The following is an 18,342-nucleotide window of genomic DNA, read 5'->3' on the forward strand; positions in this document are numbered from 1 at the left end:
TGGCAGCAGAATGTTGTGCCCACTGTGTGAACTGCGTCAGTCGCGGGACAGACAGACTCACCCCGGCCACGGCCTGTATGAGGGGCGTCTTCCCCTCGTCCTCCTCGTTGACGGAGTTGACGTCCGCGCCGTGGGCCAGCGCCGCCGCCATGACGGGCAGGTTGCGAGCCTTGGAGGCCTTGTAGAGCAGCGCCCCGGGGTGCAGCTCCCTCACGTCCTCCGGGTCCGACGTCTCCGGCTCCGCCTCCAGCTCCGCCTCGCCGCTCGAGTCCTCGGACACCTCGCACTCTGAGGAGCGAGACGGGGATGACGGTTACTACCAGGCGGTTACTAGCAGACGGTTACTACCAGGCGGTTACCAGCAGACGGTTACCAGCAGACGGTTACCACCAGACGGTTACCACCAGACGGTTACTACCAGACGGTTACTAGCAGACGGTTACCACCAGACGGTTACTACCAGACTGTAACACTTCCCCCGGTCCTGTGGGACCAGCCGGCAACCCTCCGCCCGGTTCGGTTGGTCCAGGACTCAGACATTCACAACCCTCCTTCAATACACTTCACAATACAACATTGGCAACCGGTGGGCTGAGCCAGATGTGGCAGATCTGGCATCAGCTCACGCACCTAATTAACATTGTCATCTGCCATTTATGTTTGTTATGTTCGTTGTCTATGTTGTCGTTGTTGTTTCCATTTTGTTAGATTTGTGTTTCCCTGTCTGTGTTTTGTAAATGTGTTTTAGGCCCCGTTTAGACGGAAACGCTAGCAGGTGAATCCGCAAAGATTTTCGGATGTGCCTTTCGTTTATACGGAAACAGCGTTTTTACGGGGTGAAACCGTAAAAAAGTGAGACCACCTTCCAGGGTGGAATTCCTAGAAACGATAGACCTTTGCGCTCTCATCTAAACTGTCAAACCGCATAAAACGATGACGAAAGGGTTGTCACGGCTCTGGTCGCGCGTACTGCTTACATCACAGGCATGCGCCAGACGCCAGTAGCCTAGAAGCATAAACAAAGCATGTCTGATTCTATCCATGGCGATCACCTGAAGGCTACATTGGCAGTACTTTTAACCCTTTCACTGCCACACGACAGAAGGTTAACCCTTTACTATCACACAACCGGCTGTCGTGTGGCAGTGAAAGGGTTAAATACACAAGAATCTGTCCCGCGGCGTGACTGGACCCATCTGTGAGTGACTCTGCTTTGGTCCAATCACATTCCCCATCCACAGTCTGCGAATCAGAGGCAGAGTAGGGCGGGTCTTCACAGCACGTCATGTGACATATGCGCCAATCGTGTGACAGCGGGGCTCCGTCGTTACAGCCTCGTCTGCACGGAGAATTCCACCCCAAAACGCTTGTCTAAACGCAAAATTAAAAGTGAAACCGCAAGACGACTTTTGCGGTTTCTGTTCAGACTCTCTCCGTCTAAACGTAGCCTTAGTCTGTTGATCTCAGTTTGTTCTATTGTTATTGTTTTCCCCTGTGTGCTCTGTGTTCTGTGCTCTGTGTTCTGTTAGGTTTGTCTACCACACCTGTGTCCTGTTTGTAATTACCTTTTGTCTCTAATTAGTGTTTGTATATTAAGTGTCTGGACCAGCAGAGACTGGCTGGTTCATTGTCTAAATGTTACCTGTGTTTGTCAGTCATGTATCCTGTCTTGTGAGTAAAACTTTGTTATCGTCACCACGCCGTCTCTTATCTGCTCATTTCAAGCCTTCTTTCGTATTCACTCTGCTATCTGGGTTCCAATCACCATGCAGAGTAAGCGCACTCGTAACACCAGACGGTTACCACCAGACGGTTACTGTGATTTAATGTTGGGTGCCTTATCTTGACTTTGTCTGTTTAGCTGCTGTCTATTTTATACTTATTTTATGTCTGCGCTTTTTTGTAAATGTTGTGCTCATTTTATGCCAATTTTGTATGCCTTTTGTATGTCTTTTCTGCTGCTGTGAAGGGCTTTGAGCTCCAATTCTTGTATGAAAGGTGCTATACAAACAAAGTTTATTATTATTATTATTATTATTATTATTATTATTATTATTATTATTATTATTATTATTATTATTAAGTGGCATCTGTTATTCAGATGCAAAAGCTTTTCTGGCAACTAAATATTCGGAAGCAACAAACTCCTAAAAGCTACTGTTGTTTATTTCAGTCTTTGTCTTCCTACCAGTCTCTCTATTCTACCAGTCTCTCTATCCTACCAGTCTCTCTATCCTACCAGTCTCTCTATTCTACCAGTCTCTCTATCCTACCAGTCTCTCTATTGTACCATTTTCTCTATCGTACCAGTCTCTCTATTGTACCAGTCTCTCTATTGTACCAGTCTCTCTATCCTACCAGTTTCTCTATTCTACTGTTTCTCCAATGACTGTGTAGCGCAGCGTAAACCTGGTTTTCAAAAAGCTTGTTTTCGTTCTACAAATACAAGTTTTACTATGATCAGAAACGCCCCAGAACGTCTGCCTGGCGTGTTGTTCTCTCTAGATGTTCCCGTCTCCTGAAAGGAGCCCAGAGAGACCGCCTGTTGGACGGAACACGGTGTCCTCACCCTCCTCCGTGACGCTGTCCACCACCGAGCCAAACACCAGGATGTCTGTGCTGCCATCTGTGCTTCCTCCCAGGCCGCTGTCACTGCTGAGACCTGCAGGACCAGCAGGCGCCAGAACAGGGACACGTTAGTCACTGCCGCCTCTGACCCGACACATGCTGCTTACACTCTCCTACACACACACAACACAGACAGACACACACACACACGTGCACACACACACACACACACACACACGCACACACACACACAGACACACACACACACACGCACACTCTCCTGCAAACTAGTTTTTGGCTATGATAGCGATTCTGATATTAAGGCTATCTCTAACCTTATACCCTGTATGATAGCATGTATATAGTAGTATATATAGTGCTGTATAACTCTGTATGATAGCATGTACAGTATATACTGTAGTAGTATAAAGTGCTGTATACAGGATGTGTCAGAACGGTCACTTACTCCGAGGACCAGATCCTGTGTCAAAGTAGGAGAACAGAGAGTCCAGCTCGTCTGGGCAGAACAGAGAGTCTCGCCGGACCTTTGCTGCCGCTGTGGGTCAGAGAGAGAAACAGAAGGAAGAGCATCAGAGAAAACTGTTGATATCTAATGAATAGAGTCTAACAATCTAACGATCAGAATGGAACATTCAAAAAGATTTACCCTCAATAAAGTACACACACACACACACACACACACACACACACACACACACACACACACACACACACACACACACACACACACACACACACACACACACACACATCAGCTCAAAAGTGCTTTACAGTAAAAAAAAGCATAAAAGTGTTATGTTTGAAATCTACTGTATGTACAGTTCCATTCTTATAATGGATATGGCTCCGCCACTTTGGACCGGATTGCAACGGGGATTGTTGCTAAATGTTCACAGAAGGTAGACACACTAACTGCGCTCCAATCTATGCCAATAATGTTCAGTTTTGTGATAGAGAATCCTGAAAAAAAATTAAAAAAAAATCATACAGAAGTAATTTGCTTGCAGGAAGCTGGAATCGGCTGGGAAAGGTAGTTTTTCGACATTTCTACATTCATTGAGAGCTCTGGATGCCCTCTCCTCATTTGACTACAACTGGCGACGTGCCGCTAATTAAAAATGGCGGACATTCGCTAAATTATTAAGACATTCCATAAACTAAAATCTCACTAATAACACTTTAACCTATTGGTAAACAAACATATTGCTGAATATATACACTATGACATGGTTATGGTCTTTACGCTTGGATACATTTGAAAATGTAAAATTTTTGTATATTGTATATTTTGTATAGTGTTTGGTCTTTTACACTTTTTTTTTTTACTGTACATTCTCAGGAGGCTCATACAGAACCAAGCATTTCACTGTAATGTAGCTTATATGTGACAAATAAAACAGAACTTGAAACGTGTTAAAAAGGTGTCTCAGCAGCACATCAGGAGGTACCTGCGGAGAGGGTGGCAGGAGAGATGTTCCCGGGCTCCTGGCGGTATCTCCGGCGTGTCTTGGGCACCGTGGTGGCACTGTTGTGTCTCCGGCACTTCTTCACGCTCCAGCGGCGCCCGGACTTCCTCTCGCCGTTGATGAGGATCTCCGTGGTGTTCAGCTTCTTCAGGTACTTCTTCTCCACGTACTTCTGCTTGATCCAGGCCTCCTTCTCCTGCCTGCAGGGGGCGCCGCTTTACATTTCAAACTCACCTCCCTCCACCACTACAGGAACATAACTCATCAACAAGAACATTGCGGATGCAGCCTAATTATGCACCAAAGCTATGGAACACCCTGCCTATGGACAGTAGGAAGCAAGTATGGAACACCCTGCCTATGGACAGTAGGAAGCAAGTATGGAACACCCTGCCTATGGACAGTAGGACGGAAGTATGGAACACCCTGCCTATGGACAGTAGGACGGAAGTATGGAACACCCTGCCTATGGACAGTAGGACGGAAGTATGGAACACCCTGCCTATGGACAGTAGGACGGAAGTATGGAACACCCTGCCTATGGACAGTAGGACGGAAGTATGGAACACCCTGCCTATGGACAGTAGGATGGAAGTATGGAACACCCTGCCTATGGACAGTAGGACGGAAGTATGGAACACCCTGCCTATGGACAGTAGGACGGAAGTATGGAACACCCTGCCTATGGACAGTAGGACGGAAGTATGGAACACCCTGCCTATGGACAGTAGGACGGAAGTATGGAACACCCTGCCTATGGACAGTAGAAAGCAAGTATGGAACACCCTGCCTATGGACAGTAGGACGGAAGTATGGAACACCCTGCCTATGGACATTAAGGAGGCTAGATAAAGCTATGGAACACCCTGCCTATGGACAGTAGGGAGGCTAGATAAAGCTATGGAACAGTATACCTTTAGACATTAGGGAGGCTAGATAAAGCTATGGAACACTATGCCTATGGACATTTAAAGAGGCTAGATAAAGCTATGGAACACTCTACCTATGGACATTAAGGAGGCTAGATAAAGCTAGTAAGAAAGGTGCTACACAAATAAAGTTTATTATTATTATTATTATTATTATTATTATTATTATTATTATTATTATTATTATTATTAATATTAACATCTGAAAATATTGCTGCATTTAAATGTATTTTACTATTTTTGTTATCTTTCTTTTTTCTTACCTTGAACTGGTCGGTAGTGGTTTCTTCAGACCCTGCTCCAGGTATGAACCCTCGTAGATGTGGTTGATGACACTGTTTCCTAGTTCACACATCAACTGCAGGTACAAGGAACAGGTTACTTAGAAGCTTCCATAACAATACGGAATCACGTTTGTTTCTAAACATTTACATTTGTTTCTAAAGATGTACATTCATGGCACAGGTATCTATAACTAACTATAGGGAATAAGTTAACTGATAATGACATTGTTTAACAATATATTAAACATAAAACATCATCATTGATGGTAACATCCTATCAAACAGAGAGTGAACTGCTGATACATATCTTTAGTAACTAACAGAGAGTGAACTGATGATACATATCTTTAGTAACTAACTGACAGTGAACTGATGATACATATCTTTAGTAACTAACTGACAGTGAACTGATGATACATATCTTTAGTAACTAACTGACAGTGAACTGCCGATACATACCTTTAGTAACTAACTGACAGTGAACTGCTGATACATATCTTTAGTAACTAACTGACAGTGAACTGATGATACATATCTTTAGTAACTAACTGACAGTGAACTGCCGATACATACCTTTAGTAACTAACTGACAGTGAACTGCTGATACATATCTTTAGTAACTAACTGACAGTGAACTGCCGATACATACCTTTAGTAACTCAGGTTCCCATGAGTCGAGCGTGAGCGACCGAACCTTAGAGCAGTGAACACCTAGACTCCTGCAACAGAACACAAGAAAAGAGACCATTATGGGCATTGCATGGATATTTTGATATATTTTAGTCGTATTTATTGTTTATTTTATTTGTCCTTCAGTTTCCCTCAAATGTATTGCAAGCACAACATTCTGACTGAAGCTCCACGCTTGTAATTCCATCTCATGGAAACCGAGGGGCCAATTGTAGAAACGGTTCTCCTCAATAAGAAAAGAGTTTGTTCAAAATGATGTGTCTGGTGCCTGTTCACAATCACATCCACATTCATTTGCACACCTCATTCATATGCACTGCGCCCCTTTCGGTAGTCCCGATTCCTTTATTTGTATACATTACACTACTGAATTACCGTTTATATTAGGGACCTCACATTGTACATTGTTTTTGTTGAGTTTATTAAGAGTTTGATGAAATGTTATTGTTCATTGAGTTTTACCGAAAGAGTTGTTTTTCTTTCTTTTATTGATGCGCACACACACACACACCAGTCCAGGAGGCTGGCAGAAGAACAGGTAACAGGGTCAAATCAGTGTGATTGACAAGGTGGCCTATTATGGACCAATAGCATGGAGGAAAGCAACTATAATACACCACACTGCATCCTGCTATAACAAACCACACTGCATCCTGCTATAATAAACCAAACTGGAAGCTCTGCAAATGTATCATACAGTACGTCTTTCTAGGGAGAGACACAGGCATGAATAGCAGAGAAAGTTTGAAGTCACGGGGGCGCCCCCCCCCCCCCCCCCCCCCCCCAGGCGAGAGAGAGACAGAGGAGAGGAGCCGCGTATAATGCCATGCAAAATCAAGAGTTCCACAGGCAGAACTGTCTGGTATCCAGGCAACGGAGGCTCCTACCCCCCCCCCCCCCCCCCGACCTCCTCATCCGTCCTGACGGGAGACTTGTCTGGTCTCACCATCATGAGAAGCCCAAGAGAAGACGTGAATATTCGACAGGCGGGCTGGACAGGGACGGGGACGGGGGGGGACGGGGGGTGGGAGCTGTGGGGGGGTTGTGATTACATAAGCATCGCCGATTGTATCTCTGAAGTAAACACCTGACGACCTCTCGAGGGGGAAACTTTCCCCTCACGAGTTTGAAAAGTGTCCTCGTCTCGGTGATGCAACAGAGTGATGTAACAGTCAGAGAGAGCGGCGAGCGCACTGGCCTGGATGATGAGAGGACAGCCAGCCGCGGCGAAGCCTGCCTTTCATTCAACGCCTACGACTGGATTCAACAATGAGTGCCGTCGGGTCGTTCGGTGGTTTGTTTACTACGTGTTGTTGTCAGCGTCTCACACACACACACACACACACACACACACACACACACACACACACACACACACACACACACACACACACACACACACACACACACACACACACACACACACACACACACACACACACACACACACACACACACACACACACACACACACACACACACACACACACACACACACACACACACACACACACACACACACACACACACACACACACTAATTGAGATCCTCCAGGGAGAGCCTGATCCAATAAGCAGCCCACTCCGGAGTAATCTGCTCAACTGTGACATAACGTGTCCACTGTGCTTCTGACAGTGAGGTGAGGCTAAGGTAACTGACAGTGAGGTGGGGCTAAGGTAACTGACAGTGAGGTGGGGCTAAAGGTAACTGACAGTGAGGTGAAGCTAAGGTAACTGACAGTGAGGTGGGGCTAAGGTAACTGACAGTGAGGTGAGGCTAAGGTAAGTACTGACAGTGAGGTGGGGCTAAGGTAACTGACAGTGAGGTGAGGCTAAGGTAAGTACTGACAGTGAGGTGGGGCTAAGGTAACTGACAGTGAGGTGGGGCTAAGGTAACTGACAGTGAGGTGGGGCTAAGGTAACTGACAGTGAGGTGGGGCTAAGGTAAGTACTGACAGTGAGGTGGGGCTAAGGTAAGTACTGACAGTGAGGTGGGGCTAAGGTAACTGACAGTGAGGTGGGGCTAAGGTAACTGACAGTGAGGTGGGGCTAAGGTAACTGACAGTGAGGTGGGGCTAAGGTAACTGACAGTGAGGTGAGGCTAAGGTAACTGACAGTGAGGTGGGGCTAAGGTAACTGACAGTGAGGTGGGGCTAAGGTAACTGACAGTGAGGTGGGGCTAAGGTAACTGACAGTGAGTGGGGCTAAGGTAACTGACAGTGAGGTGGGGCTAAGGTAACTGACAGTGAGGTGAGGCTAAGGTAACTGACAGGGAGGTGGGGCTAAGGTAACTGACAGTGAGGTGGGGCTAAGGTAACTGACAGTGAGGTGGGGCTAAGGTAACTGACAGTGAGGTGGGGCTAAGGTAACTGACAGTGAGGTGGGGCTAAGGTAACTGACAGGGAGGTGGGGCTAAGGTAAGTACTGACAGGGAGGTGAGGCTAAGGTAACTGACAGTGAGGTGGGGCTAAGGTAACTGACAGGGAGGTGGGGCTAAAGGTAACTGACACTGAGGTGGGGCTAAGGTAAGTACTGACAGTGAGGTGAAGCTAAGGTAACAGACAGTGAGGTGGGGCTAAGGTAACTGACAGTGAGGTGGGGCTAAGGTAAGTACTGACAGTGAGGTGAAGCTAAGGTAAGTACTGACAGTGAGGTGGGGCTAAGGTAACTGACAGTGAGGTGAGGCTAAGGTAAGTACTGACAGTGAGGTGAAGCTAAGGTAAGTACTGACAGTGAGGTGAAGCTAAGGTAACTGACAGTGAGGTGAGGCTAAGGTAAGTACTGACAGTGAGGTGGGGCTAAGGTAACTGACAGTGAGGTGGGGCTAAGGTAACTGACAGTGAGGTGGGGCTAAGGTAACTGACAGTGAGGTGGGGCTAAGGTAACTGACAGTGAGGTGAGGCTAAGGTAAGTACTGACAGTGAGGTGGGGCTAAGGTAACTGACAGTGAGGTGAGGCTAAGGTAACTGACAGTGAGGTGGGGCTAAGGTAAGTACTGACAGTGAGGTGGGGCTAAGGTAACTGACAGTGAGGTGAGGCTAAGGTAAGTACTGACAGTGAGGTGGGGCTAAGGTAACTGACAGTGAGGTGAGGCTAAGGTAAGTACTGACAGTGAGGTGGGGCTAAGGTAAGTACTGACAGTGAGGTGGGGCTAAGGTAACTGACAGTGAGGTGGGGCTAAGGTAAGTACTGACAGTGAGGTGGGGCTAAGGTAACTGACAGGGAGGTGGGGCTAAGGTAACTGACAGTGAGGTGGGGCTAAGGTAACTGACAGTGAGGTGGGGCTAAAGGTAACTGACAGTGAGGTGGGGCTAAGGTAACTGACAGGGAGGTGGGGCTAAGGTAACTGACAGGGAGGTGGGGCTAAGGTAACTGACAGTGAGGTGGGGCTAAGGTAACTGACAGGGAGGTGGGGCTAAGGTAACTGACAGTGAGGTGGGGCTAAGGTAACTGACAGTGAGGTGGGGCTAAGGTAAGTACTGACAGTGAGGTGAGGCTAAGGTAACTGACAGTGAGGTGAGGCTAAGGTAACTGACAGTGAGGTGGGGCTAAGGTAACTGACAGTGAGGTGAGGCTAAGGTAACTGACAGTGAGGTGGGGCTAAGGTAACTGACAGTGAGGTGGGGCTAAGGTAACTGACAGTGAGGTGGGGCTAAGGTAACTGACAGTGAGGTGAGGCTAAGGTAACTGACAGGGAGGTGAGGCTAAGGTAACTGACAGTGAGGTGAGGCTAAGGTAAGTACTGACAGTGAGGTGAGGCTAAGGTAACTGACAGTGAGGTGGGGCTAAGGTAACTGACAGTGAGGTGGGGCTAAGGTAACTGACAGTGAGGTGAGGCTAAGGTAACTGACAGTGAGGTGGGGCTAAAGGTAACTGACAGTGAGGTGGGGCTAAGGTAACTGACAGTGAGGTGGGGCTAAAGGTAACTGACAGTGAGGTGAGGCTAAGGTAAGTACTGACAGTGAGGTGGGGCTAAGGTAACTGACAGTGAGGTGGGGCTAAGGTAACTGACAGTGAGGTGAGGCTAAAGGTAACTGACAGTGAGGTGGGGCTAAAGGTAACTGACAGTGAGGTGGGGCTAAGGTAACTGACAGTGAGGTGGGGCTAAGGTAACTGACAGTGAGGTGGGGCTAAAGGTCCTCCCATAGTCGAGCGGACCGTACATGGAGCAGACTCTCGCGGACTCAAAGCGGACTCCAAGGGTACTCAAAGCACACCCAAAGCAGACTCCAAGTGCGAAGCTCCTATTTTCTGACGCGCGGACGTCCGCGGCGCCCACTTGGTGTCACACAGAACGCTGTTCGGGGTCTTTGTTGACCATGACCTGCATTTAATGTGACACCGCGCGAGGAGAGTTTGCGATTAGCCCTTGACGCCATCGCCATCTTGTGGTAAAAACGATGGCACAGATAGACGCACATTTTGAAGAGAGACTGGCAAATGAAGTACAGAAATACAGACATTTATATGATACATCACATAAACAGCACAAAAGAATTGTGGGAAATGTAGTAAAACTGGCGCGAGACATGTAGGAAATTGGTCCGTGGAGGTCCGCTGAGGTACGATCGACTATGAAAGCTCAATGAGTCCAGTGGACCTCCGCGGAGTCCAGTCCGTGTACGGTCCGCTCGACTATGGGAGGACCTTAAGGTAACTAGTAAGGTAACTGAAAGGTGGGGCTGCACTCTATGCAGAGCTGAGTGAGTAGCTAGTACCTGTGGATGCCGGAGCACTCGATGCAGAGCAGGATGCCCAGGTTGATGGAGGCCCAGCGCGGGTCGGCTTGGCCACAGTCGCAGCACTGCTGGTTCCCCGGCATACTCTGGATGCGCTGCAGGATGCTCTCTCCGCGCGCGCTGCGCTCACGGGGCTCGCTGGCCGAGTCGATGCTGCTGGTGGACGGAGAGGCGGTCCTGTCGAGGCGCTACGGAGACAAACGACAAGAGGGGGCGTTAAAGAGTCTTTCCTCCAACATGGATGTGTTGTGTAACCGCCGGTGATCCCTTTAAAAAAGAAAAACTTCTAGTTTCTGTGCAGCGGTAGAGCCGGTCAAACACTGGAAAAGCTCGCTCCACTGGGACTTGTTCACAACATCCAGTCATATATATAACACCAGATTAAAAAAATTCATGTTGATGTGTTTTCTCATATATCAACACAGAGCAGCAGTCATCTCTTCCAACATGGGGGACAAATGGCCACTCTAAAAGCTCCATTAAAGGCTTTTATTAATTGATTGGAAAGCGTTCTGGGCACTCAAGTCGGGAGTGAGTTCGACAGCACAAGACTGACGTGTCACACTGCAAGTGTGAATGTGTGCTGTGAGTGTGTGACGACTTGCGGTGTTGTGTACAGTCTCTAGTCAGAACACTAGTGTATAATGTAACCAGGTGGACCTACCTCTATGTAGTAGGTGTCAGGGCGGGGGGCTGACCTACCTCTATGTAGTAGGTGTCAGGGCGGGCCGACCTACCTCTATGTAGTAGGTGTCAGGGCGGGGGGCTGACCTACCTCTATGTAGTAGGTGTCAGGGCGGGGGGCTGACCTACCTCTATGTAGTAGGTGTCAGGGCGGGGGGCTGACCTACCTCTATGTAGTAGGTGTCAGGGCGGGGCTGACCTACCTCTATGTAGTAGGTGTCAGGGCGGGGGGCTGACCTACCTCTATGTAGTAGGTGTCAGGGCGGGGCTGACCTACCTCTATGTAGTAGGTGTCAGGGCGGGGCTGACCTACCTCTATGTAGTAGGTGTCAGGGCGGGGGGCTGACCTACCTCTATGTAGTAGGTGTCAGGGCGGCGGGCTGACCTACCTCTATGTAGTAGGTGTCAGGGCGGGCTGACCTACCTCTATGTAGTAGGTGTCAGGGCGGGGGGCTGACCTACCTCTATGTAGTAGGTGTCAGGGCGGGGGGCTGACCTACCTCTATGTAGTAGGTGTCAGGGCGGGGGGCTGACCTACCTCTATGTAGTAGGTGTCAGGGCGGGGGGCTGACCTACCTCTATGTAGTAGGTGTCAGGGCGGGGGGCTGACCTACCTCTATGTAGTAGGTGTCAGGGCGGGGGGCTGACCTACCTCTATGTAGTAGGTGTCAGGGCGGGGCTGACCTACCTCTATGTAGTAGGTGTCAGGGCTCTCCCTGTAGGCCGAGGCGATGCTGGCTTGAACCGCCAGGATCCAGGCCTGACGTAGCCTCTCCGACTCTGCCTGTAGCATGCAGCTCCTGCAGGGAGGGAGCAGAACAGGGCTCAGTTCCCCCCACAGAACAACACCATCCATCTATTGTCAAAACTATGTCAAATATAGATATTATTAATAAATGAATAATAAAAGAAAAAAGGCTCAGTAATGTCATCGAAGGCGGTAACGTTGTTATCGGTGTAGAGACATGATAGAGAGAGGTGGCTTTACTTGGAGGGGGAGACGACCTCGAAGCAGAACCGCCTCTCGATGTCCTCGCAGGGTTTGACGGAGCACAGCCGGAGGTCCTCCACTACCACCGTCAGGGAGTCCTGGGGAGGTGAAGAGCTCCGTCACGCACAGTGTCCACACACGTCCAGAGTCCAGACCAACAGTAGATCAACAGTAGACACAGCTCTCTAGGCTACACACCTCCAGATCTACAGTAAATACAGCTCTCTAAGCTACACACCTCCAGACCAACAGTAGATCTACAGTAGACACAGCTCTCTAAGCTACACACCTCCAGATCTACAGTAGACACAGCTCTCTAAGCTACACACCTCCAGATCTACAGTAGACACAGCTCTCTAAGCTACACACCTCCAGATCAACAGTAGACACAGCTCTCTAGGCTACACACCTCCAGATCAACAGTAGACACAGCTCTCTAAGCTACACACCTCCAGACCAACAGTAGACACAGCTCTCTAAGCTACACACCTCCAGACCAACAGTAGACACAGCTCTCTAAGCTACACACCTCCAGATCTACAGTAGACACAGCTCTCTAAGCTACACACCTCCAGATCTACAGTAGACACAGCTCTCTAGGCTACACACCTCCAGATCTACAGTAGACACAGCTCTCTAAGCTACACACCTCCAGATCTACAGTAGACACAGCTCTCTAAGCTACACACCTCCAGATCTACAGTAGACACAGCTCTCTAAGCTACACACCTCCAGATCTACAGTAGACACAGCTCTCTAAGCTACACACCTCCAGATCTACAGTAGACACAGCTCTCTAAGCTACACACCTCCAGTTCTACAGTAGACACAGCTCTCTAGGCTACACACCTCCAGATCAACAGTAGACACAGCTCTCTAAGCTACACACCTCCAGTTCTACAGTAGACACAGCTCTCTAAGCTACACACCTCCAGATCTACAGTAGACACAGCTCTCTAAGCTACACACCTCCAGATCTACAGTAGACACAGCTCTCTAAGCTACACACCTCCAGATCTACAGTAGACACAGCTCTCTAGGCTACACACCTCCAGATCTACAGTAGACACAGCTCTCTAAGCTCCACACCTCCAGATCTACAGTAGACACAGCTCTCTAGGCTACACACCTCCAGATCAACAGTAGACACAGCTCTCTAAGCTACACACCTCCAGATCAACAGTAGACACAGCTCTCTAAGCTACACACCTCCAGATCTACAGTAGACACAGCTCTCTAAGCTACACACCTCCAGTTCTACAGTAGACACAGCTCTCTAGGCTACACACCTCCAGTTCTACAGTAGACGCAGCTCTCTAGGCTACACACCTCCAGATCAACAGTAGACACAGCTCTCTAAGCTACACACCTCCAGATCTACAGTAGACACAGCTCTCTAAGCTACACACCTCCAGTTCTACAGTAGACACAGCTCTCTAGGCTACACACCTCCAGATCAACAGTAGACACAGCTCTCTAGGCTACACACCTCCAGATCTACAGTAGACACAGCTCTCTAAGCTACACACCTCCAGATCTACAGTAGACACAGCTCTCTAGGCTACACACCTCCAGTTCTACAGTAGACACAGCTCTCTAGGCTACACACCTCCAGATCAACAGTAGACACAGCTCTCTAAGCTACACACCTCCAGATCAACAGTAGACACAGCTCTCTAAGCTACACACCTCCAGATCTACAGTAGACAGTAGACACAGCTCCACACCTACTCTTACTAGTTATGCTGCTGGCCAGTATGACTTACTACCATAGTGTCTTTATACCTGTATCACTGTACATTTGATTAGCAGCACTATTACTCAGTAGTACTAATTTATATATTTTATACCCAGTTTAATCACCTGTACATTGTATGTTACTGTTGCACTTTACTGTTACATTTGCACTCTGGTTGGAGGCCAAACTGTACTTGTGCTGCGTGACGACACTACATTTTAATCTCATCTAATCTAACAGCCCAAAAAGAAAAAACATGCCACACCCTCATTGGCCGTCACTTCAAAAAGCAGAGATCCAAGACATAAAATAAATAAATAAAGACAAGAGATTGTATCAGCCGGTCTTATAAACAGAAGTGTTTTAGGTTAGGGCTGAGCATGCGGTCTCCACTGAGGTTAAGGTTAGGAGGATCGAGGTAAAGGTCAAATAACAATACTAACAATGATAACATTCCATTTTAGAGAAACTGAATGACAAATGTACTAGAAACCTTTTCCCTTTTTAAGAGTGTGGTGGTGAACATAAATAACAAGTATCCCTGAGTGCTGATGCAGTGTGTGGACTGACAGGAGGAAGAGAGAGAGAGAGAGAGAGAGTGGCTGATGATGACTTCAAGTCACCGTGGCTCAGAGAGCAGCCGAGCGTCCTTTCCTTCCCTTTCACATCCTATATCCTCCCCGTCCCCATTAACGCTGCACTAAACCCCCCAACCCCTGGACCTCAGAGAGCACCGACACACAGAGAGGATAATATGCACTAAACCCCCCAACCCCTGGACCTCAGAGAGCACCGACACACAGAGAGGATAATATGCACTGATAATATACTGACATCTACAATACATCCCTACAACTCTGTTCAGTCCCTCAGTGCTTTAAGCAATCCACCATCATCCCAGTCCCCAAAACCACCAAAATAAACTGTCTCAATGACTACACAGACCTATAGCCCTTACATCAGTAGCAATAAAATCATTTGAACATCTGGTCCTGGACTACCTCAGAACTGCCACAGAACCCCACATGGACCCACACCAGTTTGCATACCGGACCAACAGGTCAGTAGAGGACGCCATCAACCTGGCTCTCCACCACACTCTACAGCACCTGGAAACCCCCAACACCTACACCCGTATTCTGTTTATTGACTTCAGCTCAGCTTTTAACACCATCTCCCCCAATAATCTGTTCCATAAGCTACAGGACATTGACATCAACCCCACCATCAACCACTGGATCCTCAATTTCCTCACCAATAGAACCCAAACAGTCAAAGTAAACAACAAATCATCCCGCCCTCTGACCCTCAGCACTGGGGCCCCCCAGGGCTGCGTCCTTTCCCCTTGGCTCTTCTCCCTCTACACCAACCAGTTCACCCCCCTGGACAGCTCAGTCAAGGCCTTCAAGTACGCCGACGACACCACCATCCTGGGCCTCATCTCCAACAACGACGAGTCCATTTACCGGCAGGAGGTGGACAGAGCAGTGAGGTGGTGCGCATCCAACAACCTCCTGCTCAACACCTCCAAAACCATGAAATTGCCATAGACTTCAGGACTTCAAAAAAAAACACCCATTACTCCCAATAACCATCGCACACCAACCCATAACCCTAACTGATTCATTCAAGTTCCTCGGCACCCACATCAGCAATAAACTCAAATGGGACATTAACACCACTGCCATCATCAAAAAGGCCCAGCAGCGCCTGTACTTCCTCAGACAACTGAGGAAGTACAGAGTCTAAACAACACCTGCTGGTCCAATTTTACACTGCCATAATGCAAAGCGATCCTCACCTCATCCATCACAGTCTGGTACGGTCTCACTGATAAACACACCAAACACAACCTCCAACACATCATCAAGACAGCCTCCAAAATAATTGGCTGTCCCCTCCCCTCTCTGGACTCCATCTACACCTCACGCACAGTCACCGCTCTGTTAAAATAGTCAACGACCCCTCTCACCCAGCACACCACTTATTCCAGCACATGCCCTCAGGTTGCTACAGGTCCATCTAACCAGACACACACGCTTCACAAACAGTTTTTTCCCCACAGCAGTCCGAACACTGAACACCCTGCCCGCCCCCCTTTGCACAGACGGGCAAGCATCTGTCACTGACTGACACTGTTACCGTGACTGTCCTATATGTATTTATGTATATATGTATTTATTGTGGGAGGGGGGCGTTTTGACGTTTTTGATGTTTGATGTCTGTTTCATGTTTGATGTAACCAGTGCTTAACAATCTGTACCGAAAACAATTACCACCAACCATTGTTGTGTGGCATTAAAGTATCTTGAACTAAACCTCCAACCCCTGGACCTCAGAGCGCACTGACACACTGTCTGCACTTGCCTTCAACTTCTTCTGATACACCAGCTGACTGTTCTGTATGGAGAACCACCGTCTGGAGAGAGAGAGAGAGAGATGAGAAGAGAGAGAGAGAGATGAGAGAGAGAGAGAGAGAGAGAGAGAGAGAGAGAGATGAGAGAGAGAGAGAGAGAGAGGAGAAGAGAGAGAAAGAGAGAAAGAGAGAAGAGAGAGAGAGAGAGAGAGAGAGAGAGAGAGAGGAGAGAGAGGAGAGAGAGAGAGAGAGAGAGAGAGAGAGAGAGAGAAAGAGAGAGAGAGAGAAAGAGAGAGAGAGAGAAAGAGAGAGGAAAGAGAGAGAGAGAGAGAGCGAGCGAGCGCGAGAGAGGGGGGGGGGAGAGACACAGAGAGAAAGAGAAGAGAGAGAGAGGGGGGGCGAGAGACAGACCGAGAGAGAGAAAGAGAAGAGAGAGACAAAGAGAGAGGGGGAGAGATTAGGAGTGGGGAGAGAAAGAGAGAGGGGGGGAGCGAGAGATAAGAGGATCAGAGAGAAGAGAGATGGGAGAATAGATAGAGAGATAAAGAGAAGAGAGAGATACATACACATTAGATGGATATCGCACCACAAGGAGGTTTCTTGAACTAATGTCACTCCAGATGACGGCGCAGTCGACGAAGATGAGTGAAAGGCGTCGTTGAGTGAAATGGCTTTCGCTCTCTCTCTCACTCTGTAATATCCTGAGCGCCCGGCAGCGAGGGATCCATATCATTATAAATATATTAGCTTCACATCAACACCTCCTCGCTCCCCGCCCCGGCAGCGAGGAAGAGATATGGCCCGATAGCCGATCTCGCTGAAGCAGAGCAGTGGCAGAATGGGCCCACAGTGAGATGGAGGGACGTTGGTGTTTTTAATGGACGGAAGCTTTCAGCCGCTGTGGCTCCTCAATCCGGCAGGGCTGTTCATGGACGAGAGAGCGTCAGGAATGGTTCCCTTTTCCAATATGATAGATTCCCTCTTGGGGTGATTATCATACTGGGACGTATTGCATTGCGACAACATTATTGTGTTATCATCATCATCATCAATTCGTTAGCTGTTAAATGAGGCGTGTATGAAACAAATGTGTAGGCCATATAGTTGTGTACAGTTAGGTATTCTTAGCTATTATTGGATATTGGATTATTGTATATTGGAGCTTGTCTTGTGTTGTGTGTGTGTGTGTGTGTGTGTGTGTGTGTGTGTGTGTGTGTGTTGTGTGTGTGTGTGTGTGTGTGTGTGTGTGTGTGTGTGTGTGTGTGTGTGTGTGTATGTGTGTGTGTGTGTGTGTGTGTGTGTGTGGTGTGTGTGTACGTGTGTGTGTGTGTGTGTGTGTGTGTGTGTGTACGTGTGTGTGTACTAGTCCAAGTCTCTAGTCCTTTTTATTTGTAATGTCATGTTATGATGTACAGTAAGTAGTATGTGTGTGTGTGTACTAGACTTTTGTCATGTTTACTTGTAATGTCATGTTATGATGTAGTATTATGTCTGTGTATGTACTAGTCCTTTTTCATGTTTAGCTACTTGTAATGTTATGTTATGATGTAAAATATTATGTTGCACGGTCACAATGTACGTATTTTGTGGACCCGAGGAAGAATAGCTACGTAGCTAATTGGATATATCCTAATGAAACTAAACTAAACTTAATTGACCAATCAATCAATCAATCAATCCAGCCACGTTTTAAGTTTTTATTCTTTTTTACTCAACACTATTTGAAGTAACTGCGGATAAAATACATCACGTACAAAATAATACAATTCCCACAGTAGAGCTGATAACATGCCACGATAATTACCATCACATTACTATAACCCTGTATTATAATAACATTGTTAGGCTACTGTATGTGTCCACTCAAAGCCTTTTT

General features: G+C 47.8%; 1 protein-coding gene across 1 annotated transcript in view; it reads right to left on the reverse strand.

The window, feature by feature from the left end:
* Window positions 1-18,342, reverse strand: part of acap3a (ArfGAP with coiled-coil, ankyrin repeat and PH domains 3a) — a 150,255-nt gene that overhangs the window by 16,922 nt on the left and 114,991 nt on the right. The window contains exons 8-17 of the mRNA XM_084333348.1: window positions 16,478-16,529; window positions 12,370-12,470; window positions 12,070-12,181; window positions 10,677-10,885; window positions 5,918-5,987; window positions 5,248-5,342; window positions 4,038-4,255; window positions 3,035-3,124; window positions 2,570-2,662; window positions 62-288 (exon numbers count right to left, since the gene is read on the reverse strand). Coding sequence (XP_084189474.1) covers window positions 62-288; window positions 2,570-2,662; window positions 3,035-3,124; window positions 4,038-4,255; window positions 5,248-5,342; window positions 5,918-5,987; window positions 10,677-10,885; window positions 12,070-12,181; window positions 12,370-12,470; window positions 16,478-16,529 — 1,267 coding nt within the window. The remainder of the gene's footprint in view (window positions 1-61; window positions 289-2,569; window positions 2,663-3,034; window positions 3,125-4,037; window positions 4,256-5,247; window positions 5,343-5,917; window positions 5,988-10,676; window positions 10,886-12,069; window positions 12,182-12,369; window positions 12,471-16,477; window positions 16,530-18,342) is intronic.

The sequence above is a fragment of the Notolepis coatsorum genome (assembly GCF_963971535.1).
Source record: "Notolepis coatsorum genome assembly, chromosome: 17".
Lineage (NCBI taxonomy): Eukaryota > Metazoa > Chordata > Actinopteri > Aulopiformes > Paralepididae > Notolepis > Notolepis coatsorum.